Below are 26,860 nucleotides of genomic sequence, written 5' to 3'. Positions count from 1 at the left end.
CCGACTCCACAGCCCTGCCTTTAACACGTGTTAAAATTGCTGTATTGTACTGGACTCGCCAGACCTTTACTCTTGAACGACTTTGGGTATCCATCTTAGACTTCCAAAAATGACACAGAATGTCATGTAAACTGCATTTATACTATTAAATAAATATTTTAAGAAAGCCCAGGAAGTTAATGGAGGTGTGGGAAGCTCTGGGAGATGATGGGGGTCCCAGGCAGGGTGAAGACTAGTTGAATTCAAAACCTTCATAATCAACTATAGACGCTTGTAAAGTGACTTTAGCTTCATCACCAATCTATAGAGCAGCAGGGTCATCGTCTCTGGGAAAAAATTAAATACGGTACACTGTTTTTCAGCACAATTTTCCTTCCAGATTCGCATTGTCGCACGCCTCATTGAGGAAGATGAAGCTGGAGCTGATTCACGCTTGTTTGACTTCTTAGAATCAATGCTGCGGCACAAAGCAGAGATGGTGATCTACGAGGCAGCCAATGCCATTGTCACACTCAGGAAGTCTTCAGCACGAGACTTAGCCCCAGCCATTTCTGTGCTGCAGCTTTTCTTGTCCAGTCCAAAGCCCACTCTTAGGTAAACCTGTAATATAGTCTTTATTTATTATTAGAAAGTCTTCCAGTCTTATTTACTACTCGTTAGGTTTTGCTGATGTAGCTAATATCTCGGCTTCGCTTCTCTTTCCCTTAAGTATTAATTTCAACACCCAAATAGTTGTGTGTTCTTATCAGGTATTCCCATAATTTTCACAAAGGTCTCTCATCAACATTTGGCTTTGGAGTTTGTATTCAATTTTTTTTTTCACCTCCGATCACTTCATTTTCAGCTTCACACACTTCAATCTTGACCATTATATTTTATCTCACTTAACTTCTCTTCCCATGTTGTTTTCTTCTCAATCAATTTCTTTAGTTAATGAATATAGTAAATTATTTTTTCATAGTTATTGGATGCAATGGCTCAGTAGTCAATATTTTGCCACCCCACTTAGTGAAGGAGAGCTACCAGGTGAAATAAGCCATAATTTGTGTCGGGTTATATAGAATTGACTTTAATTTTGACAGGTCTTAGAACACTGAATATGGCAGTAACTAAAATATATAGAAGCAGTTTGGAAGGATATTAGAAGATGCTATGGCAGTGGTGGGCCGTGAAGGTGGCCACAAGAGCAGCACTTCATTATCTCAGTGGGTTGCAAGATTGAAATCTGGCATGTGCATTTACCATAAGCTCCACAAAGAGGCTTAGATACATTTAATTCTGGCAGAATATTTCATAACAAATTGTAGAAAAGTTAATCATTCACATATTAACCCACAAGTGCATTCCAATGTGAATTGCGTCATTAAACATTAAAAAATTCACCGTGTTGTCACAGGTTTGCAGCTGTTCGAACCCTGAGTAAAGTTGCAATGACACAGCCTAATGCAGTGACAGCTTGCAATTTGGACCTTGAAAACTTGATCCAAGATGTAAATCGATCCATTGCTACTTTGGCCATCACCACTCTGCTGAAGACTGGCTCAGAGGGATCTGTAGACCGCCTTATGAAGTCCATCTCCTCATTCCTTAATGACATCTCTGATGAATTCAAGATTGTCGTTGTTGAGGTGAGACGTTTATTTATGTATTTTTTGCTCCCATACCTGGGTGGGGGAACAGGGTTAAAGTATTTTTTTTTTTTTTTGCACATTTTGTGTGAATGATTGCATGTGCATGTAAGAGTTAATAAGAGAGAAGAATAAAATCACTACCTGTATATCTACCTGAAAAAATGAGTTGAGAAATAACACTTGATGCAGCTCGCACCAACCACCACCACACTCCTGTTACCACCACTACCTCACACCACCCACCACCACACTCCCACCAACACTACCTCACACCACCCACCACCACACTACCTCACACCACCCGCCACCACACTACTGCTACCACCACCACCACTACTATAATTACTATTATTCAGTGTTTATTAAACGAATATTTTTATTCCTGTTTGTTAAATGAAAATCCATTGGCCGATGCTCCGTTAAAATAGATATGATAGTTTGTGAAATGAGGTATCTAGGTACAATGTACAGTATAGTGAGGACCCCCTGTACTGGGATATCTTGCGTTTTAGGTCTATTATTATCATCTCCAATTTATGGCAACTTTCCATGCTTGTATGATTTAGCTGTTACTACATTATGACATGGTGTCCTGGTTGCTTTCAAGTAAATTTGAAGTGACCAGATTTTATGGTTGCCCTTCCTTTAGTCAACCTACTTTTACAGAGATGGGAACTGGGCATCCTATGTAGGACTTATAAATGCCCACTTAGCTGAAGAGGCAGGGTCACAACTCCCCAATATATCCTATGCTAAATAGATGGGTATTAGGCAGAATTTGATGAGGTGCCCATATGTATTTTCCTAAAATAAAAATATTGTTATTTCAGTATTATTCCTGATTTTTTTTGCATTCATTGAGATACAGGGTACTAGTTTTTACTATCTAGAAATCTGATCAAAGGAAGTTTTGGATAATTTAGTGTGCAGAAAGGTGTCCTGTCTGAAAAAAAAAGGTTTTTAATAAATTTATTAGCATTCTACATTATTTTTGACCGAATACTGTATTGATAATGATGATTTTGTAGGCCTTACGAGCACTAGCACTGAAGTATCCCAGGAAACAAGCAGTGCTGATGGGTCAGCTTGCAGACATGCTGCGTAGTGAGGGAGGTCTGCCTTATAAGGAAGCCATCGCAAGCACCATCATCACCATCATTGAAGATAATCCTGAAGCTAAGGAAAAGGGTGAGAAATTCATATTCTTTTGTGATTTGTTATTTTGTTAGCAGTGAATTTAATTTATCCCAAGCTTGGATTTATGAGCAAAACCCCAGATTCCCCCTCCCCAAATGAAATACTTGTATACTAAACTAATGTTTTTGTTTTTTTAATACTGTACCAATATGCTTACAGCCATTACAAAATATATATTACAAATTTCGTAGTACAGAATCTGGTAACATTTTGAAATACAGTATTTTCCCTATTTAATGAACTACAGTAATTTGAGTCACCCCTGTTCATTAAATCGAAATTAACGCTAAATCAGGCTCTCGGCTAACTAAGTATATACACTGGAGCACCTTAGCTTTCGTGTTTATTTAAAACATCTTCAGAGGCACGTAAATTTTTGGGTTACATCTGTATAATTTTTTTTTTTTTTCATGGGAATGTATCTCTTCGTTTTTATAATGGGAATTTATGGGAAAATGTGCATCAATTTACAAAAAAAAAATTGAGAGGTTTTTCAGGCATGTAACTTCCACGTAAACCAGGGTCTTCCTGTACTTAAATATTTGAATTTGTGAAAACACTGTATCGTGGAAACCCTTGGAAATATCATTAAATCATCCTTTCATAAAGGTATAAGAATCCTGAATTATCTGGTGAAAATATCAATAAAGGGGTTGTTTTTATTTTACCACACACAGGTCTGGACCATTTATGTGAATTCATCGAGGATTGTGAACACACAACATTGGCAGTGCGCATCATCCACTTGCTAGGTCGAGAGGGACCTCGAACCCGGCAGCCTGCCCGCTACATTCGTTTTGTGTACAATCGTGTTATCTTGGAGGTTAGTTTAATGTATTTATAGTTACCAGATTCTGCCATCATGAATGAATAAGTGACAACAAATGAGACCTGACAAAATTATTAAAGGGTTTTTAATATGAAAACAAAACAAAACATGGATATTGTTTCACCTAACAATTAAATTATGGCTAAAACTTTGAAAAATGGGAAGAAACAGAACCCCAGGCTTTCTGTAGATGATGCTTCTTATGGTGCAAGGTAAACACAACACAGTTCTTAGTCATGTGTGGAAGTTTCTAAAACATTCAGTATGGTTCACTTTATCCACACTACTTGACATTCCAATGACTAATATCACCCCACAAAGCTGTGTATGGTGCATAGCTGTCAACCCTAAGCTGAAGGAAGGTGTGAGAGTGATTGTGAATAGTTGTCCAGGTGCTGCAGATGCCTGGTGGGGGTCTGAAGCTCCTCCAGCTAAATGCAATTTTTTTTAGTTTGTTCTAGACATCAGTAGAAACCTTTGAGACTCATACTGCATGATATACTCTATATAGGTATGTTACATGGGCCATTAAACAAAAAACATAACTACATGATACATAAGCTTTCCAACTTGATATGCACTGTGATAAATTCCACAAACCTGTACGAGTTCCACAAGTATTTCTTAGTCCAAATTGGATTGAATTTTGTTATAATGTACTGGCAGCACATGTATTTAGAAAGGTTTGATTTCTTAGCATTCACTGTCCCCTATCTTTTCCACCTGTGTTCAGTTCCCACAACTAAATGGACAGTAGAAAACTCTGCAAACCAATACAAAATACCAGTAGTAGTGTATTACTGTAAGCTAAACCCTTTTTCCGAATTCACCAATATAATTTGACGATTATTTGTTGACTGATAGCAGTTTTGACTGATGGCTAAGTTAAATATTTCAAATAAGTACAGGTATCATTGTCTTGAACTTCTACATAGCAGTAAGCATTTGCAATGGTACACTGATATAGTCCAAAACGAATCAGTATTGTCGCTGGTATGAAGTAAGAACTTACTATTATTTAATTTTTTTTTTTTTGTAATCATTTATTAATAGTTTGGCTGTGTAAAAAAGATGTGGTTAATTTGTTTTGCAGGTTAAAACTGCATTGGGGAACCAATAAATAATGAAACACTTGTCCAAGAACAAGTGAAATTATAAAATGTTTTGACTTTTGATTATGTATTCAAAGCAAAATTCATACTCCACCCTCAGGTGTTTATTTTGTATTGGTTCCTGATTCAGTAGACATCTGGATCAGTTCAGATTGATCTTCAATTGAAGTTACATTAATCTGATAACAGAAAAATTACAGTACAATACATATTAAGTTAACCTTAGATAATCCCGCAACGTGCATGTATTTATATCATCTTTCGTCTGTATTAATGCCATCACTCAGACTTCTTGATAAATACTATTATGATGTTCCCTGTCTACATCACAGCCCCCAAGACATTCATCTGGCATATCCCTCTCATGTCATACAACCCATGTTAAAAATCTGTTAGGGCCCATGCAACTGCTCAGGCTAATGGCAATTAGATACTGTACTAAAACAGTGGGGATATAAATGCCAGAATACAGGAGAACTAGTGTATTAAATACATAAATAAGCAACTGCAATGCCCAAAAATATATGAAATTACTGTTGGACAAAATTTACAACTATATTTTGGATAATCAACTGCCTAATGGGTGTTAAAGTGCCCAAACAACCCCAACTGAAGCACCTCATGTGGCTCTTAACACATATACTGTACTGTACTATATTTATATTTTTGGATAATGTTACAAGGGGTAACACGAGTTATTTATTTATTTGTTAATATAAATATTGGCGTCAGGTGATTTACAGAGATGGTTGTACTGCTGATGGGTGATTCTCAGTTGTATGAAGTGAAAGGTAAACCAGATGGAAACCTTGAGACCGTGTTGTGGAAAGTGAATACCTTAGCAGAACACATTAATTATAGCAGTTAGAGAGGAAGATTATCAGGAAAAGACATACAAGAGTAGCAAAAATATGAGATAGTGTTTGCTATGTTGTATATTGGTGTAGAAACACGAGGCAATTTATAGAAAAATTCTAATTGTTTTACCTCATTTTTTACCTTTTGATGCTGCAAGTACACTACCTTCAGTTGTTGAGAATTTTATTAACGGCTTTTTTCTCTCTCTATTTTTTGAACAGAATGCAGCAGTGCGGGCAGCAGCAGTATCTGTACTGGCTAAATTTGGTGCTCAGTGTGATTCCTTGTTGAATAATATTTTGGTGCTTCTACAACGGTGCATGATGGACACTGAGGATGAAGTGCGTGACCGAGCAACATATTACCATGCTGTCTTGGCCACCCGTGACAGCTCTCTGATAAATCAGTACATCCTCAACCCACCACAGGTAGTCTTATACTTCATGTATTAGTTTTATGAATATAAATAATCAGGTATGAATATAATCCTTGATTATTTTTCAGAATGTAACGATCTCATCTAACGTATTCTGATGCATCTTGTGTTGTCTTTTGTTATTGTATGAAGATTTATTATACATACTGAAGAATCTGTTACATTTTCATGTTCAAAAGATTTTCTTTGCTGTTTTTTTGTGTATGACCTATGGCAAGAAAATACATACAACTCTATGTATATATAATTAAACAATTCAATTGTCTTTCAGTTTGCTCTGCCAAGTTTAGAGCGTGCACTGGTGCAATACCTGCGAAATGATACTTCTGGACCATTTGACACTCACACAGTACCCACAGCTCCACCTCCCCAGGAAGAGAAGACCTCAAATATCATGGAACCAGCACCACGCCCAGAGGAACGCATTATACCCACTCATGAAAAGTAAGTACCGTAGACCTTCACTACTTCCCATGTGTCTTTTTCATTGTAGCTCTCACCATTAAAAAATATTTCCAATATTCCACCCATTTAATGTGGTGTCATAGTTTAGTGATCACCTCCAACATATCTCTGAGGCCAAGAGTCTGCTCAAATATGAATAGATGAGAGAGTTCCTACTTAGACTACCAGACATACAGTACAATATACAAGTTGAGAATCCCTAATCCAAAATCCTATAAACTGAAAACCTCTGAAATCTGCAAGTTTTTTTTTAATTTCCGATGTGTGGGTCCCGATGCGTCGCGGAGGGTTACAAATTTACCTAATCTACCCTAATTGGGTCAGGGTGGTGGCTGTTGGTGTCAGTTGTTGTACTGCACTTATCAGTTAGACATCAGCGCATTACTCAGTGATTTTTGTGCTTTGTCTGTGGTTTGTCGCATGAATATAAAGTTGAAAATGTCGAAAAGACCTGCAGGAACCCCTATGGGTAACAGTGAAAAGTAAAAAAAATTGCATTTAAGCTTACCCATAGCACAAAAAGTTGAGTTATTGCAAAAACTTTATCGTGGTGTGAGGTGACTCAGGAGGAGTTTGGAACGACCACCAGAAGAAACAAAAAGACAAGTTGTTAAAGTTCAATGCCAAAAGTGACGAGCTGAAGCTTATGAAAAATAGAAAAAACATTGCATACGGCGAAAAATTAAGATCTTGATCGTGTTTTGAAAGAGTGGATTCATCCGGGTCGGAGTAAACATATGCCGCTTAACGGTATGCTGATCATGAAACAAGCAAAGATTTATCATGAACTTAAAATTGAAGTTAACTGTAAATATTCAGCAGGCTGGTGACAGAAATTTAAGAAGAGGCATGGTATTAAATATTTATAGATTTGTGCTGATAAAGCTTCTGCTGATCATGAGGCATCAGAGAACTACATCGACGAGTTTGCCAAAATCATCACTGATGGCGATCTAAAACTAGAATAAATCTTTAATGCCGACGAGACAGCATTGTTCTGGTGTTATTGTCCCGAGAAGATATTAACTACAACTGATGAGAAGGCTCCTACAGGAGTTAAAGGATGTCAAGGATAGACTGACTGTGCTGGGATGTGCTAATGCAGCAGGCACGCACTTGTGTAAACTTGCTGTGATAGACAAGAGCAAGTGTCCCTGCTGTTTTAAAGGCATGACTAATCTACCAGTCCATTATTACACCAACAAGAATGCGTGGATAAGCAGGGACCTCTTTTCTGACTGTTTTAATAAATGTTTTGTACCAGCCACTCGCGAGCAGTGCCGGGAAGCAGGACCGGAAGACGACTGCAAGATTTTGGTATTCCTTGACAATTGTTCTCCACATCCCCAGCTGAATTTCTTGTCAAAAATAATGTTTATGGCATTGCTTTCCCCAAAATGTTACTTCATTAATTCAGCCATGCAACCAAGGGATCCTTAGAGTACTGAAGAGCAAATATAGAGACAGTTCCTGAACAGCATGTTGGCAGCAGTGAACAGGGGCATGGATGTGGAGAGTTTCCAAAAGCAGTTGAAGTGAAGGATGCCATCTATACCGCTGCTAGTGCTTGGAATGCCATAGGTAAGGACACCCTAGCGAATGCCTGGCACAACCTCTGGCCATCGATTGTGTTCAATGACAATGAACAAAATGATGACTTTCAAGGATTCCGTGTGACAAGTGAGAAACAAATGATATCAAACCTCCTTACATATGCAAAAGGCATACCCTCGAATGCTGTCAAGAAACCGGAGGAAGCTGACAGAAGAAATTCTCTAACGTTGATAGTGATGCTCCAGTAGTTCATTCTTTGACTAATATTGAAATAGCTGAAATGGTTCTGAATCAAGGTGATCGTGATACTAACAGTGAAGATGACATAGTTAACAGTGGTAAAAATGTGTGATGAACTTATTGATGGACTAGAACAGTGTGCATTCAAAACTGAAAAAGAAATCATGTCAGTTTATAAGATCAAAGAGATTTCTCTGACAAAAACCATTGTTAATGAAGCAGATGACGCTAGAAGAAACATTTAAGAAAGTAATCCTGCAGAGTGCATCCTCATCGCAAGAGCATTAATGAATGAAAGTAAGACAGACTGCACTATGGTAAATTTCAGGGGCAGTTACAGGTAGGCCTATGGTAGTGGTAGCTACCTTTCTGATGGTTCAATGTCCATTTTTTCATATTGTTTCTTGCACAAAATTATAAAAAAATATTGCATTTAACTACCTGCAGGCTATACGTATCCATATTCGCTAAATGAGATACGTATACATAAATTTTGTGCTTAGACTCGGGAATAGTCCCCTCTGGATGAGGTACCTGTACTCCATTATACAGGTATATTGTACAGTGTACAGTTATCCAAAAATCCGGAATCCGAGACACATTCTGCCCCAAGGATTAGGGATTCTCAACCCTCATAATTCTCATTAATATACAATGCACTGATTTTAAGGGTAAGGAGGGTGATATTTTTTCAAATATACAATAAAATGTAAAACAGTATTTACATACAGTACTTTATTCCAATTTGTACATTTTTAATATACAATACTGTATAAGCAATTATAAAAAATATTAGTGTATAATATAAATTAATGTTTCTCAGGAATACAAACACATTAAAGAAAATTTAGAAAGCTGAATATTTCATCATGTAAGCATATGACATCTAAGGTGTCACCACTAGCGAGTCAACACGATTGTTCAGTTCGAAATTTATTGGCCCCTCCTGAAAGATTTTTTTTACCCAGTGTACATATATTTATTTGTATTAATAATTTTTTTTTCTCAAAGTTTTTTAAATTATTATTGGTCAAATCAAGGCAAAGATTCGAATTAACTTATGCCTGTTGTTACATGGCCCATGTAGCAATATTGACCCCAAATATTGTTCTCAAACACGTCATCTTTAGATATTGCTATAAGTAAATTTGGAAATATTTGGGGGGGGGGGTTGTTTCTGGATAATATATTAGTGGTAATTTACAAATAAACTTTGGTACTACAGTATGTGGTATACAGTACTATATTGGGGTTAAATTCCCCTAGATTATAATTAATAGTGAAAATTAATTTCTGTAATGTAACACTATTATCTTGCTTTTAGATATGCAGAAATGTTATCAGCCATTCCTCAATTTGTTCACCTTGGTCCACTCTTCAAATCATCTGTACCATTGGAGCTTACTGAAGCTGAAACAGAGTACATGGTGCGCTGTATTAAACACACATTCCAGAACCACATTGTCCTACAGGTATGTCAGAGGAGTGTAGTAATGTAAGGATTTTTTTTTATCAGCAGCATCTGTTGATTTTTTAAGAAAACTGGATAATCTTCTCCTCTCCCATCCTCATTGTCTATTCACCTGCTCCATCATTCACCATTTCCTGTCCACTTCTTCATTTTGTTTTACTAGATTTTAAACTAGAAGTTGATCAGAACTTAGTGATGACTGTTAGTACAGAAGTCTAGAGAAGATTACTATAATGCTCTGCTTTACTTTGAGTACAGGAAGAGGCAGAGATATGTAGGTGAACAGAGAGTAAATATTCTTTATTAATTTGTATAATTGAAAAAATGAGCATCCTTAAAATGTAAGTTATTAAAGTTTGACTGTACAAATACAGTAGTTTTGATATTCAGATCTGGAAACACTAAAACATGATGTATTACAGTTTGACTGCACCAATACCCTTAACGACCAGTTACTGGAAAGGGTTAGTGTGGTGGTGGAGGGTGATGGTTGGGATGTTGAGGTATCCTTGCCATGCCCTTCTCTTCCCTACTCACAGCTAGGTTCCTGTTACGCCCTCCTGCCCATTCCGGAAGATATAATGGCCACAACAGGTGAGTCTTGATGAAGACAAGGAATTTAATGACAAACAGTTTTACCTTGTCTGACCTTCAAAAATATATTCACCTTGCCGGCTATCTTCAGTTATAAAATAGTTTTCATTTTCCACTCTTGCAATGACACTTCATGCATGGCATATGGATATGGTGGCCAAGTGAAATAATTGAAGACTATTTTAAGCTGCACTCCAGCTTTTATGGTATTGTCCTACTCCAGGTATTAGGTATCTTACTATTTGACAAAGCTAAAAATTTCCTCCTTCAGGATTTTGCCATCTTTAATAACTTCTATTGTTATTTCATTAATACCAGATGATTTACCGCTTTTCATTTTCTTTGTTTTCCAGTTGAAATGTAATTTTCATCATCTACTCCCTCCTTCATTTTTGGTGTAGCTCTCTGTATGATAATCTTTTGTTTTGCTTTCAGGAATATCTAAAATATTTCCATATTTATTTTTCATGTATAAAAGTTCAGAATTATATTTTCTGTATGCATTTGCTTGGCCATACAATCTTTTCTTATGTCTTATATCCTCTTCCATTATTGCGCATAGCTCACTCCATCATTTTTTATATACTCTGTATGTATATACTCGAGTATAGTCCAAGTTTTTATGATAACATTTTTATGCAAGTAGCGGGTCAAACTGTATACGCTTTATATTTTTGAGGAGTAAAAATTCTTGCATTATTGCACGTTATATACTTGACCAATACCAACCTGGCAGGGTTACGAATGAGCACTGTTTTTGGGGATGTTCCTAAGTTGAAAATGTACATAACGTATTTTGCGGCATATAGGACGCTTTATTTATTTTATTTTATTTTATTTATTTTTTTTTTTTTCCTTAACCCTCAAAATCACCCTGCATCCAATATGGTGAAGTTCAGCATTGGGGTTCACCATGGGATCTCGGTATCGCCTAGTTTAAGAATCCAAACAACTTCAGAATGAATATACAGTACAGTAGAACGTCGATATAACACAAGATACATTCCAAGAGAGGTCGCTTTAAACCGAATTCGCACTAAATTGAGAATTGTTTCAATGGAATACAGGTAATTTAGTTTGATATTTGAGAGAAACACAAAATTCTAAAAAGACTGAGAGTCTTACCCAGATGCATCTCAGCCCATCTCCTAGAATAAACAAAACATTGGTTTTTGTAGTATTTTGTTAAAACAAACACTCATAAATCAACACAGCTAAAATTTTGGGACGTGAAATGGTCTGTTCATTAGCGATCAGCTGATGGGAAGATGGGGGGGGGGGTGAGGTGATATGTTTGACAGTTGATGCGAAGGTCTAGTGCTTATTTATTTATCTGTCCTTAAGAGTGACTAAGGTTTTTTCTTATAAAATGTCATAGAAGTGACCAGGGAGAATATAATTTACATTGCTGGAATTCTTATAAGATAGTGATTAATTTGAATATAAACATGCTATAGTTCGCATTAGACATACAAATTTTAGTTCTAATCAGGAAACTTGTTGCAAATGGCTAACAATTTTATCTCTTGTGCAAAATATATGACGTTTATATTTAAATTATTTGGTGTCTTGCAAGGATTCTAGCAATGCAAATTATATTCTCCGAACTTTAGTCTGTGATATTATATAAGATAAAAACTGTAAGCCTATAACCACCCAACCCTGGTTGGGAAGATGAGTGGGGAGGGGTTGTTGCTTTAAATCAATAATCTTAAATTGAATCGCTTTAAATCGACGTTCTACTGTAATAATAATAATACAATAGAAGCAAACCTAATAATACAGAAGTAAGAAATAGATTTTAAATGAAAATTTGTGGTAACATTTACATTGAATGATGGCTTGGATGGCGTGCGGGAAATTAGTGGTGGTGGGGGGTTACTGGGGGAGGGAGTCATCTGAATCAGATGACAGAGCAGGTGATGGGGGAGAAATGGGAATTTTTGAGATGCCAGATGTCGATGGGTGCAATGGCACTCTTTTCAAAACCATGACAGTTAAAAAACTTTGTGTTAATTTAATACTATAGTTATTTAAAAAACGTGCAAATTAAATCCATGTAAATCGAGAATGAAAAAAAAATAAAGAAATAACTAAAGAAATAATTCATATGGTCAAAAACATAACGGGAATAAAAATTTCCTTGTAAACTAGAATTAGCACGCTGAGTGGGGGAGTAAAGTGTCAGAGCATCATTGCGAGGGGTAGGCAGAGAATCTCACTTGTATAATTTTTTGCCTTTTTAATGTTTTCATTATTGCTGTTTATATGTCTTCAATTGAAGTTTTGATGTTACAGTTTATAGTACTATTAAAGCAACAGGTACTTTAAACTTATACATAGGAGTTGGTAACGGCAGGAATTCAGTTTAAGAATTGGGTACACTGTTCATAGTGTTAGTTGTTGTGGTGGTAATTAAGGTTAAGATGCATTGGTGAGAATCTGATGTCTTGCTACAAAATATGTCTAGGATTATACTTAGTACTGTATTTTTCAAAAACCAGGGTATATGGAAAAATCAGGGTTTGGTATCCTGACCCAAGGTAATGAAAGGATAGGTTGGCATTAGTTGTACGAAATACCGATTAGATCACATTGCGTTATGATTTACCCTGTATATAGTGACCAGGAGAGTTAATAATCTTAGAACCAATAAATTGTGAGTGGGCCCTAATGTTAATTCTACTTAGCAGTTGGATATTGTAAACAGAAGGAAGTCACAGTCAGCAAAGCGAGTTAAAGTGAAGTGTTGACTAGTTGAACTTTGGATTTGGACTGGATGAAACATGGCAAATGTCCATGTAGGAGGACAACGCCACCACGTTATTACCAAACCTTTGACAATATAAATGTATATGCCTTCAGCTCAGACACGCAATATTTAAAGACGTATCATTAAATACTTATTGTAATACAACCACCATTCCCTAGACATCTAATTTATGTTGTCTTATATATATGACATTGTAGAAACCTATAAGCAACTTATTGTAATGATTGTTGTAATATATTTAACAATAAGAATTATGATAGTCAGATTATACCTGAGATAGAGAGTGAATGCATAAAAACTTTCCATTTAATATGACTGAATGCCTAAATTTATTTTTATGTACATTACTGCATACACAATTTCCCTACAGGTACTCTTTCTGCAACATTAAAGTTTAAGGTTCGTGACTGTGACCCTGTCACTGGTGAACCAGACACTGATGAAGGTTATGAAGATGATTATACGGTAAGGACTGTTTTGTTTTTTATGACCACCCTTGAGATGTGTAAGAGGGTATGATGCTGCATTTTTTTATTTTTTTATTTATTTTTTTTACATTTTGGTTTCTTAATGTTAACTTGTTCTTTGCAAAAATATAAATATAGTTTGTATATATTAATTAAGTTTATCAAATGTATCTTCTCAGACTGTTTACAGTTACAGTAGATAAAAATGTTTGTGATTGTGACAAAGTAACCTGAAATTTGTATTGAATGTTTGAACCATTCACCTCTTAACTATGCAATAAGAAATCCAGTTTGTCTAAAGCCCCTGATGAGAATGGATGAAATAATAAAATAGTTTTGTTGCTTTTTATTTTGGCTTTAGTTGGTAGTGCTTTGCACTTCCAATTCATGAGTTGTTAAGAATTTAGTATTATTCTCTTTTGTTTTCCATTCAGCCATTTTTCCATTAAATTTGAAATGTGCTTGTTTGTCTTCCTGGAATCTAGTTGGAGGATGTTGAAATTACTGTAGTGGATCATGTTCAGCGAGCAGCACGGAGCAACTTTGCTGCTGGTTGGGAAGAGTTGGGTGCTACTAATGAGTTGGAGGACACCTTTGCTCTGTCTGCTATGAGCACCTTAGAAGAAGCAGTTACACAAATTACACAATTCTTGGGTATGCATCCCTGTGACCGCTCAGACCGAATTCCTGAAGGCAAGAGTGCACACACCCTATATCTTGCAGGTAAGGATTATAAGTTTTCAAGGATAGTAAATTGAAGAGATTTACTGCCCACTGTTACTTCATCTTTTCACTCCCACTCCCCATTTCCTCTGCCAATATACAGTCCACTTCACTTATGAACCTCAGACTGGCGGCCTCAAAATTCCTAACAAACAACTTCGCTGGGTCCATCCCTCCCCCACCTCTCAAAACATACAAACCAGGCAATTAATTGGTGGTCAGCCAAGGTGTAAAGTCAACACTTACCCTTGAACACATTAATATAGATAGGTTTTAGATACAAAGAGTGGACTTGAGTGTAGACTCACATTTTTAATACATTTGTTACTGATTGTTTTGAGAGGATTTTCCCATTATTTTTTATTTGTATGTGTTTTGTGTGAGTCTACACACACACATACCCTGTATATATAATACAGGTAAAGGAAATTACTGTCTCTAGAACGAATGCCTCCTTGTCCCAGTTGGGTCTTCATTTACGCGGTCAATTGAACCTGCGGAGTACCGCGTAAAACGCGTAAATGAAATAACAGAACATATGGGATTAATTGAAATAGAGACTGGGCCGACCCCCAAACTCCACTTTTTCTGACACAATACCTACGTTGTAGTAAAAATAACATCTTAATTTTATGATGGTATGCACACACAATTAATATTTAAGAGAAATACAGTCACCGGTTAATGTCCATTCAAATAATGGACTCAACCCCTTTCCCACGCTCGCTGGCTCCTCCCTCTCTGAGAAATGTTTGGGTGAAAACAGAAGGCTTACATTTTTAGTAATAAATCATACCTCAGACTAAAGTTAGGATCCCTCTAATTGACATTGCTGGATTCCTTGCAAAACCAGGAATATTTTGAATATAAACGTCATATTTTTTGCACAAACGATAAAATTTTGGCTCTTTCTAATCAAAATTCTTACATTAGATCTAAAATTTGTATGTCTAATGCAAATTCCATGATGTTTATATTTAAAATAATCACAATCTTATAAGAATTCCAGCAATGTAAATTATATTCTGGCCGGGTAATTTGTATGAATTTTATGAGCTAAAACAAATATCTTCAGTAAATACAAATTATACTTCACCCGCGTAAATGACCACATTTACCGCGTAATTAAAGCGTTTCATTCTGGCAAGGCACCACGTAAATGACCAAACGCGTAAACAACAAAAACCTCGTAAATCCAGACTCAACTGTGTATGTGTATATATATACTGTGTATATATATATATATATATATATATATATATATATATATATATACACAGTGAGTTCTGCTATAACGCGTGTTTTGATAACGCGAATTTGCTCTAACGCGATTTATGAATTCGGAACAATATTTGTATAACGCGAACGCTTGTTTGCTATAACGCGATTTTGGCTTACTATTTCTCCAATTTTGTGGTATTAACTGTGAATATGGTAAAGAAGAATATCTCCAAAAAGCGTTCTGATGATAGAATTCCCGGTGATTATCGTAAAAGAAAGGATATAACACTTGAAGAGAAGCTCGATGTTATCAACCTCAAAATCACCCTTCTCCCCCATCAAGTTACATTCATATTTTTTCAAGGTAAAGTGTTAAATTTACTGTATGATTTCATTATTAGATATGAATGTAACATTTATTTAGACTGTGCTATCCTTTGTGTTAGGCTAACTACTAAATTTTTTCGATTTCGAGTAATCTGCACCTAACCCTATTTTCTCCATAAGCCCTGTTATTTCTATTACGCGATTTTCTATAACACGATATTTTACAAGAACACAATTATCGCGTTATAGCAGAATCTGTTTGTATATATATATATATATATATATATATATATATATATATATATATATATATATATATATATATATATATATATATATATATATATATATATATGTATGTATGTATGTATATGTATGTATGTATGTATGTATGTGTATGTGTATATATATATATATATATATATATATATATATATATATATATATATATATATATATATATATATATATATATATATATATATATATATATATATATATATATATATATATATATATATATATATATATATCAAAACATTAGACATTATGAGCGATTTCTTATTAGGCGAGTACGAAATGTGGGTTTTTTAAATGTTACAAATTTCATAATACAGAATAGTCTGGATTTACGCGGTTTGTGTTAACGCTTTTGGTCATTTACGCGGTGCCTTGCCAGAATTGAAATGCTTTAATTATGCGGTAAATTTGGTCATTTACGCGGAGAGCGGCTGGAGGTCCAGACGCGCTGCGCCATTTTGTATTCAAGCGGCACATGCTTGACCATAAGCAGGGAGCGGGAGGAAGTGGCACGAGTAAGGTTGCGCAGTATGTTGCTGTTGCTTTATCGGTGACGTCATATGACGTATCAGACTGTGACTGGGCCAAGCATCCTTACCTCCCTCCCCCACTAGCTGTGATTGATTCAATGTAATATGACGTGCCCTGCCACCAGAGAGAAACCGCTGACCTACCTGCATCAGTCGCATTGTTCCCAGTCACCGCGTGTATACTGTGCTCTATTGTGCCCGCTAATCTCGTAACAATGGCATCCGCTGGACCCCCACCACCACAGAAAAACCTTGCATTACCTGGACCCAGCCGCCCCAAGCCAAAGAAGATATGACATGCCCTAAGTTACGAAGTTAAGTACAAGATTGTGCAAGATTTAGAAAAAGGAACGAGGCAAGTTGATTTGGCGCGCCAGCATGGGGTGAACGAATCTACGATCCAGACGATCAAGAAGGATGCCACCAAGATAAAAGAACACATGAGCATCACAAAGTCTGCAGGTGCTTCAATGGTGAAGTACTGCCAGAATAAAGTGCTGCTCAAGACTGAGAATTTGCTAGTGAGCTACTTGATTCATCAGGCAAGACGGAACATGGCGGTGGACACGCTCTCAGTTCAGGAGTATGCCCGTGAACTGTACGTAGCAGTGGCACGCAAGATGGGAATTGCAGAGCCCAAACCCTTCACTGCTTCCTCTGGGTGGTTGCAAGGGTTTAAGAAAAGAAACAAGATTACCAACATTAACATTGTTGGTGAAGGTGGTAGTGCTGACCGTGTTGCGGCGAGTGATTTTCCTCCATTCTTAAGAGAAGTTATGGAGGAAGGACAGTACACCGACGACCAGTTGTTCAATATGGATGAATCCGGTCTGTTTTGGAAAAAGCTACCTACCAAGACCTTCGTTGTCAAGTCTGCCAGCAAGTGTCGGGGCCGGAAATTGCGGAAGGAGCGCATCACCTTCCTGTTAACCACCAATGCCTCCGGTACCTGTAAGCTCAAGTTATCGGTGATCCACACAGCCCGCAAGCCGCACGCTTACAAGAACATGGACATGACCAAGCTAAATGTCCACTGGCTAACCGTACATAAGGCGTGATTGTTCACTGGTCTGTCCCTCTCCTGGTTTGATGACTTTCGTTCCCAACGTCAAGAAATTCTGCGAGCAACAGAATGTTCCATTCAACATTTTGTTGCTCCTTGACAACGCACCAGGACACTCGCCCCTACTATTGGGTCGTCACCCACAATGTAAAAGTGGTCTTCCTTCCTCCCAACACTACGTCATTAATCCAGCCCAAGGATCAAGAATTAATTTGTAATGTGAAGGCTGCTTTCTCCGCAAAGAACTTTCGGCTCCTTAATGGCTTGACCAACACCAAAGATGAGTTGCGGAACCTGGGTGACACCGATAGCGACGACGACGAGGAAGAGGAGTAGGCGGAGCAAGAAGTTCGCGTCAAACAGTTTTGGAAGAAATTCAACGTCAAGAAAGCTGTTGATTTCTTGGTGGAGGGCATGGGGGCAGCTGTCTGTGGCAACGATTCGTCATGCGTGGCGGCATGTGTTGCAAGGTATCCCAGGTGGGAGGCAGAGGCAGCCTGTGACTGGTGAGGTTCAGTCTGTTGCAGTGGCCCTTGCAAGAGAAGCTGCACAGAGTTTTACAGCTGCAGGCTTCTCTGAGACCACCAACGAAGACATCATGGAGGTAATCAGGGATCCTGAGGTGACTGCCGACGAGATGTTGAAAGACGATGACGTCGGTGAGGATGCAGGTGGTGCTGCAGCCCAAGAAGAACATAAGTTAACACGTGGTAATGTAAAGGATGCCATTGAGTTTGCCGAGAAACTCAAGCTCGTCCTTTCCAACGACCCTGACGATCACCGCTATGAAGTCTTCAATAACCATCTGTTGCAAACTATGGAGCCGTACATCACGATGTATCACGAACACATCAACACTAGCCGTCAGCGTAGCATCACAGACTTCTTCGCCCGCAACCAACCACAGCCAGCCCAAGTGATAGTTACAGTGATGTTGACTTTGAGGGATTTGTCAGGGAGGCTCTGACAACTATGGTGGATAGTGATGGTGATTCACCTGAGGGCCAGTAATCTGCCCTCTGCCTCGGAACCAGCCCCCATCCACGTATGCCGACCCATCTCTTCTACTAACGTAAGTGTTAAACCTTAATTTTACTTTTACCTGGTACAGTATATTATTCTCTTATTGATATTTATCTTCTATATTATGTGTGTGTGTGTGCATACCATCATAAAGTTAAGATACTATTTTTACTACAACGTACGTATTGTCGGCAAAAAGTGGAGTTTGGGGGTCGGCCCACTCTATTTCAATTAATCCCGTATGTTCTGTTATTTCATTTACGCGTTTCTCGTTTTACGCGGGCCTCCATGGGTTCAATTGACCGCGTAAATCCAGACTATACTGTATATGGTAAATTTCGAATTATGAGAGACATTTTCAAATATGTATGACACACGTGTCGCCATCACATGCGACCTTCTGCCTAACTGTAAACAACTACAGTACAGTATACATGTGTTGGTCAGTTCTCGTGGGTCAGTCATGGAGTGTATGTCTATGGCCTTCCGCCCGAGATTTTTCCGCTTGTTTTTCCATCATTGCCCAGTGTTTTTCCCCCAGGAGAAGGTGTTCCTCATAATTCGTAAGGGGGTAGAGCCCCTATTATTTCGAATTATGGTGTTTTTCCTGTATATATAAAATTATTTTTTCAGGAACTTACAGAGGTGGACATGAGGTCCTGGTGAGAGCAAAATTGGCACTTGCAGATGGGGTAACCATGCAGCTGACGGTTCGGTCTGACAATCCTGAAGTGTCTGAAGTTATTGCATCTGCTGTTGGTTAGATTTTTACTAGCAAGTTGTGCTGTAACATTACTAGATCATTATTTAGAATGGAAATAGACATTAGATTAATTTAGAGAAAGTGAAAGTTTATTTATGGTGTTAATTGGATTCTAGCCATTTATCCAGTATGCCTGTACTGTAAGTTGACTTTTTTTAGAGGATTATGTGAAATATCTAAAATTGGCTCAGTGTTTTGTTATATTTGGTTTATTTTTTAATCTTTGCCATTGAACAATAAAGAGATGTCCTTTTGAAGTTACTGTATTTTCATTTCTTTCTGTATATATATAATTAATTGATATTTAGGGTTTTTGTCCCTACCTTTTCCTATAAATAAAGACCCTGTGTTCTCTCGCCCAATTTATGAGTGGTGATACCACTTAGCACATGACAAATGACCAACATAGAAAGCAAAACTATCAACGATAAGGCTTGGTATTGTATTCTGGTAGCTGCTCACTGAGATGTACGATGTTTGTGAGCACCTCGGGCAGCTGGCGAGTTGTAGGTTCACCAGGCTTAACGTCATCCGCTTGTGTTGCTTGCTGTTCTTCTTCTTCTTCATCCTCCTCCAACATTTCTTCAATTGTCAGTTGCTGCTGATTTTGACCAATGATTTTTTGCAAATCTTCGACCTGTACATCCGAAAATCCCAGTGTTGGGACTGTTCAAGCTGCCTCGACCGTGTTCATTAGTGTTGCCGCAACGGACTGCCTCTCCCCACTTGCCTCGGTCTGCTCTGCACCAATTACCTTGGAGTTAGCAAACAAAGGCTTCCATGCGTGTAGCACTGTTGCAACATTAATCTTATGCCATGCCTCAACAATTCTGTCCTCTGCATTTTTCATATTATATTTCTATGACACTTCACAGTTGCAGGGTGTTGTGTGTGAGATGCTAGGAGTTGAGTCGTCTACCATCTCCTCTGCCTCCTCCTGGTTAGTTGTGCTGGTAGAGCCTGGTCACTGTCAGAGTTCTGCCTTGATTTGTTGTAGGTTAACTAATGAGTCCATGTGCTGAAGAAAGTCTTTATAGAGTGACTGATAGTAGAACAGTTTAATGTTACTGATGATTTTGTGGTCAAGTGGCTGCAGAAGCCACTGCGAGATTCAAATCTTTCTGACTAAGGAAAATTACCTATCGTGCAGATATTTGATCAGTTAAATGAGCTGAACTTATCATTGCAAGGTTCAAACATCAACACATTGAATGGTCAAGATAAAATTTAATCTTTTCTCCTCAAGGCTGAGTTTTGGATTGACTGTTCAAACAAAAACCAAAGTTATTGTTTTTTAATCTTCATGAATTCCTAAATAAGAATGGCTTAACACCGGATGAAAGTTCAAGACTATAATTCAGCACTTGCCACAATTAAAGAATACTTTGAGAGAGTGTTTTCCCAAGGAGCCAGACTCTCTAACATGGCTGCACAATCCACCCATGGATTCGGGTACTGTACTGTGGTGGAGTGAAATCTGAATAGACAACGGCAAACTGAACGAACGAGGATGCCAGCAGCAGGGCAGCTAAGTTTTTTTTTTTTTTTTACATAACATTAGTCTGCCACAAGGACATGATCACTCATCCACTTAGATTACAATTAGTAGATGTGATTATAAAGGAAGTCATCCCAGCGAGGGGTAAATTTCCTCGTCAGAAGAAATTACGTGCGAGAGTCCAGTGGTTGGCCAAATTTGGCAAGAAGCATATCTGATATCTTAATTATGATTTCTTTTTCTCAAAATTCTCAGTTAAGTAAAGTTTATCATATCTTTGATTATATCTGTTACAGTAAGTTAGTTGCTATATCCGGGTCTGTGACTGTGTGGTGCTAGCGAACGGATACTGGACTGTCTGGACATGTGAGCAGGTGGAAGTGTGCGCCAGTTACTCCGACTTACTCATGTAATACGTTTGCGGATTTATACACTGAAGTGTTAAATTCATTGTGGAGTCTTCTGGAGCTTATCAGGTTGTCCAAGTGGAAAGGAGCTTACGATTCTGGATGCACATATACTGCTTGGGAAAAAGAATATCCATGGGTTACCAAGGCAAAAGATGGATCACAGCAGGCCTTTTGTAAATTTTGTGTTAAAACCCTTCAACCTAGAAAGGCCACACTAAAATTCCATGCTGAATCCAAGGATCATAAGTAACGTGTTGGTGCAATTTCCTCACCTAGAGCCAATGTATTTCAGACAGGTGGACCAAGCTCAAGCTACAGGTGCAAAATGATTCTCTCAAGAAATCAGAACTACAGCTGGCAGTTACAGTAAGTTGTCATTCTTCAGTCATGGCTATCAACCAATTAAGTGACATAATAATAGACAATGGTGCTGGAAGTGTATTATAAACTTAGGCTACACCTCACAAAATGTTATATGTTGATTCATCTATGTCATAGCTCTTCTCAAGGAAGAGTTCAAGAGGAAAGTGATTAATGCTAAGAATTATTGTTTGCCGGTTGATGAGGCAACTGACATATCTAGTGAGAAAAACTTGTGTGTGTGTTTAAGATTTTTTTACGAGACCATTGGACAGGTGGTAACTGTGGTTCATCCCCCTCATCAGTACGTGAACCTCCTTGTTCATCATAGTGACCAGACGTGCCAGCATGCTCAACAACTTGGGGGCTTTGGTTTTAAAGTGCGATATATTAACTAATTTTCCATCTCAAACAGCGCAACACAAGCGGTGGATGAATGTGAGTAATTAAGGCAGATAACTCCTTTCAAGGCAGGCCTACGGTAACAGTAACACTAATCGCCGCGTTGCTGTCACGCTGTGTCGTGGCTTTTTTTTAGTTTAAAAAATTTATTGACAAAGCTTGGAGTACAGTTTGCCTATTCTGAATAATTCAGTCAGGTCTTGACACTGAGGGTGGTATCAATTCTCACTGCCAAGCAGGACAGAGGTTCATACACAAAGGAATAGATCTTATTCATTAACAGAATGTATAGATCAGATTCATGTGAGTTGACGTCGCTGTTCACTGCCATGCAGGATAGAGGTTCGTACACAAAGAAATACATCATATTCATTAGCAGTATATATAGGTCAGAGTCATGTGGGTGATGTCACTGTTCACTGCCGTGGACAGTGGTTCATATACAGTACATTGGACTTCATATTCTAATTGAAGACTAATCAATGTGGGTTCGCAAATTTTAGATAAACAGCAAGAATGTCCTCAAGCACCCCTGATTCAATGTAGTAATTACAAAGTTCATGATGCAATAAGCCAGGTGGCCTGAAGTCTTTGACAGTTTCATATTCAATAATATAGTGTTAAGTCTGGCGACGTGAGAGTGGGACTCCATTAGTGATGACAAGTTAGAGGAATTAAATTTTGGCGAAGGTTTTATTTGGTATACTATATACTTATGTGTAATAGTTTTATCAAAATATGATATTAAACAAATGCATACGCCTTTCACGTTCACCAGTTCGCTAATTTCTGGTCTGCACCACTCCAGTGCATTTTAGCTTGTCAAAATATTAAACTTTTTAAGTTGGACGCTTATCAGACGGATGCTGTCCCATGGAATAGTTGGTACCTTTTCCCGGAACCCTGGGGTTCCATTGATCACAGTTCAGGAACAGCTCTAAACAATTGTTTGCAAAGATAAAATTCCAGAGATTGGGTAGGTGGCAACAAATGCAATCGCATTCCTAGTAATTTTCTTATTTTCAACTCGCGATATCTCGGTTCTGGGTAAAATGCGAGAAATGCGCTATGTAACCTTGAAGCAGGTGTTTTGTGGAGGAAGGGGTGGTAGGTGGAGGGGGAGGTGCTATGTGGAGGGAGGGTGAGGTGGTATATAGAGGGAGAGAGGGAGGGGTGGTATGCGGAGGGAAAGGTGGTATGTGGAGGGAAGGAGCGAGAGGTAGTATGTGGAGGGAGGGAGAGATGGTATGTCGAGGGAGGGAGCGGTGGAATGTGGAGGGAGGAAGAGGTGGTACGTGGTGGGAGGGAAGGAGAGGTGGTATGTGGAGGGAGGAGGAAGGTGGTACGTGTGGTGGGAGGTGGTATGTGGAGGAGGAGGTGGTGTATGTGGAGGAGGGAGGTGGTATGTGGAGGTGGTGTGGAGGGAGGGTGGTATGTGGGAGGTGGTATGTGGAGGGAAGGAGGAGGGTGGTATGTGGAAGAGGTGAGGTGGTATGTGGAGGGAGGTGGTATGTGGAGGTGAGGGTGGTATGTGGAGAGGAGGGTGGTATGTGGAGGAACGGAGGGGTGGTATGTGGAGGAACAGGGGTGGTATGTGGAGGGAACGGTGTGTGCTGAGAATAGCAAGTCTTGGGTGCACTCTGAATGAGGAAAGCGGAAAACTCCAGATGTCCTGGAAGCGACGAAAACGGACTCTTAGACGGGGACGCAAATAAAGAAATACCATATACCTCTCTCCTCCCTCGTTCCATAACCTCTCTCTCCTCATACCCCTCCCTCCACCACCTACCGACTCTCTTCCTCCCCCTCTCCCACACATCCACCTCTCCTCCCCTCCACATACCACCTCTCCCTCCCTCGTTCCACATACCACCTCTCTCTCCCTCCATATACTATCCCTCCCGCCCACCACCTACCGACTCTCTCCCTCCACATTCCACCTCTCCCTCCCTCCCTCCCGAAAAGTAGATTATCTATTTTTCGGGAAAGTAGATTTTCGACTTTTCGTGGAAGTAGATTATCGACTTTTTGGGAGATATTAACATATTTTCCAAAGTAGATTATCATAGAAAACGGGAAATTTGTATCATAGAAAATGAGAAATATCTACTTTCCGGGTAAGTTGGTTATCTACTTTCCCGAAAAGTAGATTATCTACTTTTCGGGAAAGTAGATTTTCGACTTTTCGTGGAAGTAGATTGTAGTGGAATTCTCCCCTACAAACGCTGTTTGTCGCTGCCTAGCCGACCCCACCAATTCCCCAGTGTATGCTTCGTGGTCTAGGTCAACCAGCGCCGCCATACATCACGGAGCGGGGGTCAACTGCTAAGCCACGCCTACCCCTGCTATTTAAGACCTGATCTCGTGGTGATCTCTCTCTTTCTACCCACACCAACCAGCCAGCAACACCTCCTCCGCCTGCCTGGCGGTCCTCGCTCCTCCTCCGCCTGCCTGGCGGTCCTCGCTCCTCCTCCGCCTGCCTGGCGGTCCTCGCTCCTCCTCCGCCTGCCTGGCGGTCCTCTCTCCCACCAGCGAGCATGGCGACCCACAAGCTGTCCTTCTCGGAGCGTCCTCACCAACCAGCTCTCTCTACATCACGCTTGTAACCATGCTGCCTTCCCAGCACCAAACTGCATTGTACATCCAATACAACATGTATATAGAGAGCACATTGTGAGTTTCTTTCTCCAACCCATCCTGAGTGTGAACCAAACATATGGAACCCCACAAGATTATCTACTTTTTGGGAGATATTAACATATTTTCCAAAGTAGATTATCATAGAAAACGAGAAATTTGTATCACAGAAAATGTGAAATATAACTACTTAATGGGAAAGTTGGTTATCTACTTATCATAGAAAACGGGAAATTTGTATCATAAAAAATGGGAAATATCTACTTTCCGGGAAAGTTGGTTATCTACTTTCCCGAAAAGTAGATTATCTACTTTTCGGGAAAGTAGATTTTCGACTTTTCGTGGAAGTAGATTATCGACTTTTTGGGAGATATGAACATATTTTCCAAAGTAGATTATCATAGAAAACGGGAAATTTGTATCATAGAAAATGGGAAATATCTACTTTCTGGGAAAGTTGGTTATCTACTTTCCTGAAAAGTAGATAATCTACTTTTCGGGAAAGTAGATTTTCGACTTTTCGTGGAAGTAGATTATCGACTTTTTGGGAGATATGAACATATTTTCCAAAGTAGATTATCATAGAAAACGGGAAATTTGCATCATAGAAAATGGGAAATATCTACTTTCCGGGAAAGTTGGTTATCTACTTTCCTGAAAAGTAGATAATCTACTTTTCGGGAAAGTAGATTTTCGACTTTTCGTGGAAGTAGATTATCGACTTTTTGGGAGATATTAACATATTTTCCAAAGTAGATTATCATAGAAAACGGGAAATTTGTATCACAGAAAATGTGAAATATTTCTACTTTCTGGGAAAGTTGGTTATCTACTTATCATAGAAAACGGGAAATTTGTATCATAGAAAATGGGAAATATCTACTTTCCGGGAAAGTTGGTTATCTACTTTCCTGAAAAGTAGATTATCTACTTTTCGGGAAAGTAGATTTTCGACTTTTCATGGAAGTAGATTATCGACTTTTTGGGGTTATATTACCTAATTTTGCGAAGTAGATTATCATAGAAAACGGGAAATTTGTATCATAAAAAATGGGAAATATCTACTTTCCAGGAAAGTTGGTTATCAACTTTCCTGAAAAGTAGATTATCTACTTTTCGGGAAAGTAGATTTTCGACTTTTCGTGGAAGTAGATTATCGACTTTTTGGGAGGTATTAACATATTTTCCAAAGTAGATTATCATAGAAAACGGGAAATTTGTATCACAGAAAATGTGAAATATTTCTACTTTCTGGGAAAGTTGGTTATCTACTTATCATAGAAAACGGGAAATTTGTATCATAGAAAATATGAAATATCTACTTTCCGGGAAAGTTGGTTATCTACTTTCCTGAAAAGTAGATTATCTACTTTTCGGGAAAGTAGATTTTCGACTTTTCGTGGAAGTAGATTATCGACTTTTTGGGAGATATTAGCATATTTTCCAAAGTAGATTATCGCAAAACAGGAAATTGTATCATAGAAAATGGAAATACTTTCCGGAAAGTTGGTTATCTACTTCAGTAGATAATCTACTTCACGAAAAGTCGAAAATCACTCAAAGTAGATTATACTTTTCGGGAAAGAAATATTAACCAAGTTTTCATTTTCTATGATACATTTCGTTTTCTATGATAATCGATGGAAAATCTGAATGAAAAAGTGAAATATATTCAATTTCCGATAACTACTTTGAAATGAATATGTTTAAAAGAAAAAATTGATTCTTGAAAAGTAGATTTCTACTTTTCGAGAATGAATAACCAACTTTCACCGGAAAGTAGATATTTCCCATTTTCTATGATACAAATTTCCCGTTTTCTATGATAATCTGATTTGGAAAATATGTTAAAATCTTCAAAAATTCGTAATCTACTACGAAATTCGAAAATCTACTTTCGAAAGTAGAATTATCTACGGGATCTTCTTTTCGGAAAGTAGATATTTCATTTTATGATGCAAATTTCGTTTTCTTAA

General features: G+C 38.2%; 1 protein-coding gene across 1 annotated transcript in view; it reads left to right on the top strand.

Moving 5' to 3' along the window:
- Positions 1 to 19,834, top strand: part of LOC121872548 (coatomer subunit gamma-2-like) — a 36,685-nt gene extending 16,851 nt beyond the window's left edge. The window contains 11 exon segments of the mRNA XM_042375332.1: positions 380 to 594; positions 1,397 to 1,628; positions 2,660 to 2,819; positions 3,506 to 3,651; positions 5,849 to 6,055; positions 6,335 to 6,507; positions 9,647 to 9,794; positions 10,216 to 10,387; positions 13,531 to 13,625; positions 14,113 to 14,350; positions 19,448 to 19,834. Coding sequence (XP_042231266.1) covers positions 380 to 594; positions 1,397 to 1,628; positions 2,660 to 2,819; positions 3,506 to 3,651; positions 5,849 to 6,055; positions 6,335 to 6,507; positions 9,647 to 9,794; positions 10,216 to 10,387; positions 13,531 to 13,625; positions 14,113 to 14,350; positions 19,448 to 19,578 — 1,917 coding nt within the window. The 3' untranslated portion in view covers positions 19,579 to 19,834.
- Positions 19,835 to 26,860: the final 7,026 nt, after the last annotated feature.

This window comes from Homarus americanus, unplaced genomic scaffold (genome assembly GCF_018991925.1).
Source record: "Homarus americanus isolate GMGI-L3 unplaced genomic scaffold, GMGI_Hamer_2.0 scaffold39155, whole genome shotgun sequence".
Classification (NCBI taxonomy): domain Eukaryota; kingdom Metazoa; phylum Arthropoda; class Malacostraca; order Decapoda; family Nephropidae; genus Homarus; species Homarus americanus.
Note: the sequence above shows the minus strand (reverse complement) of the source record. Positions and strands in the feature narration are given on the sequence as shown.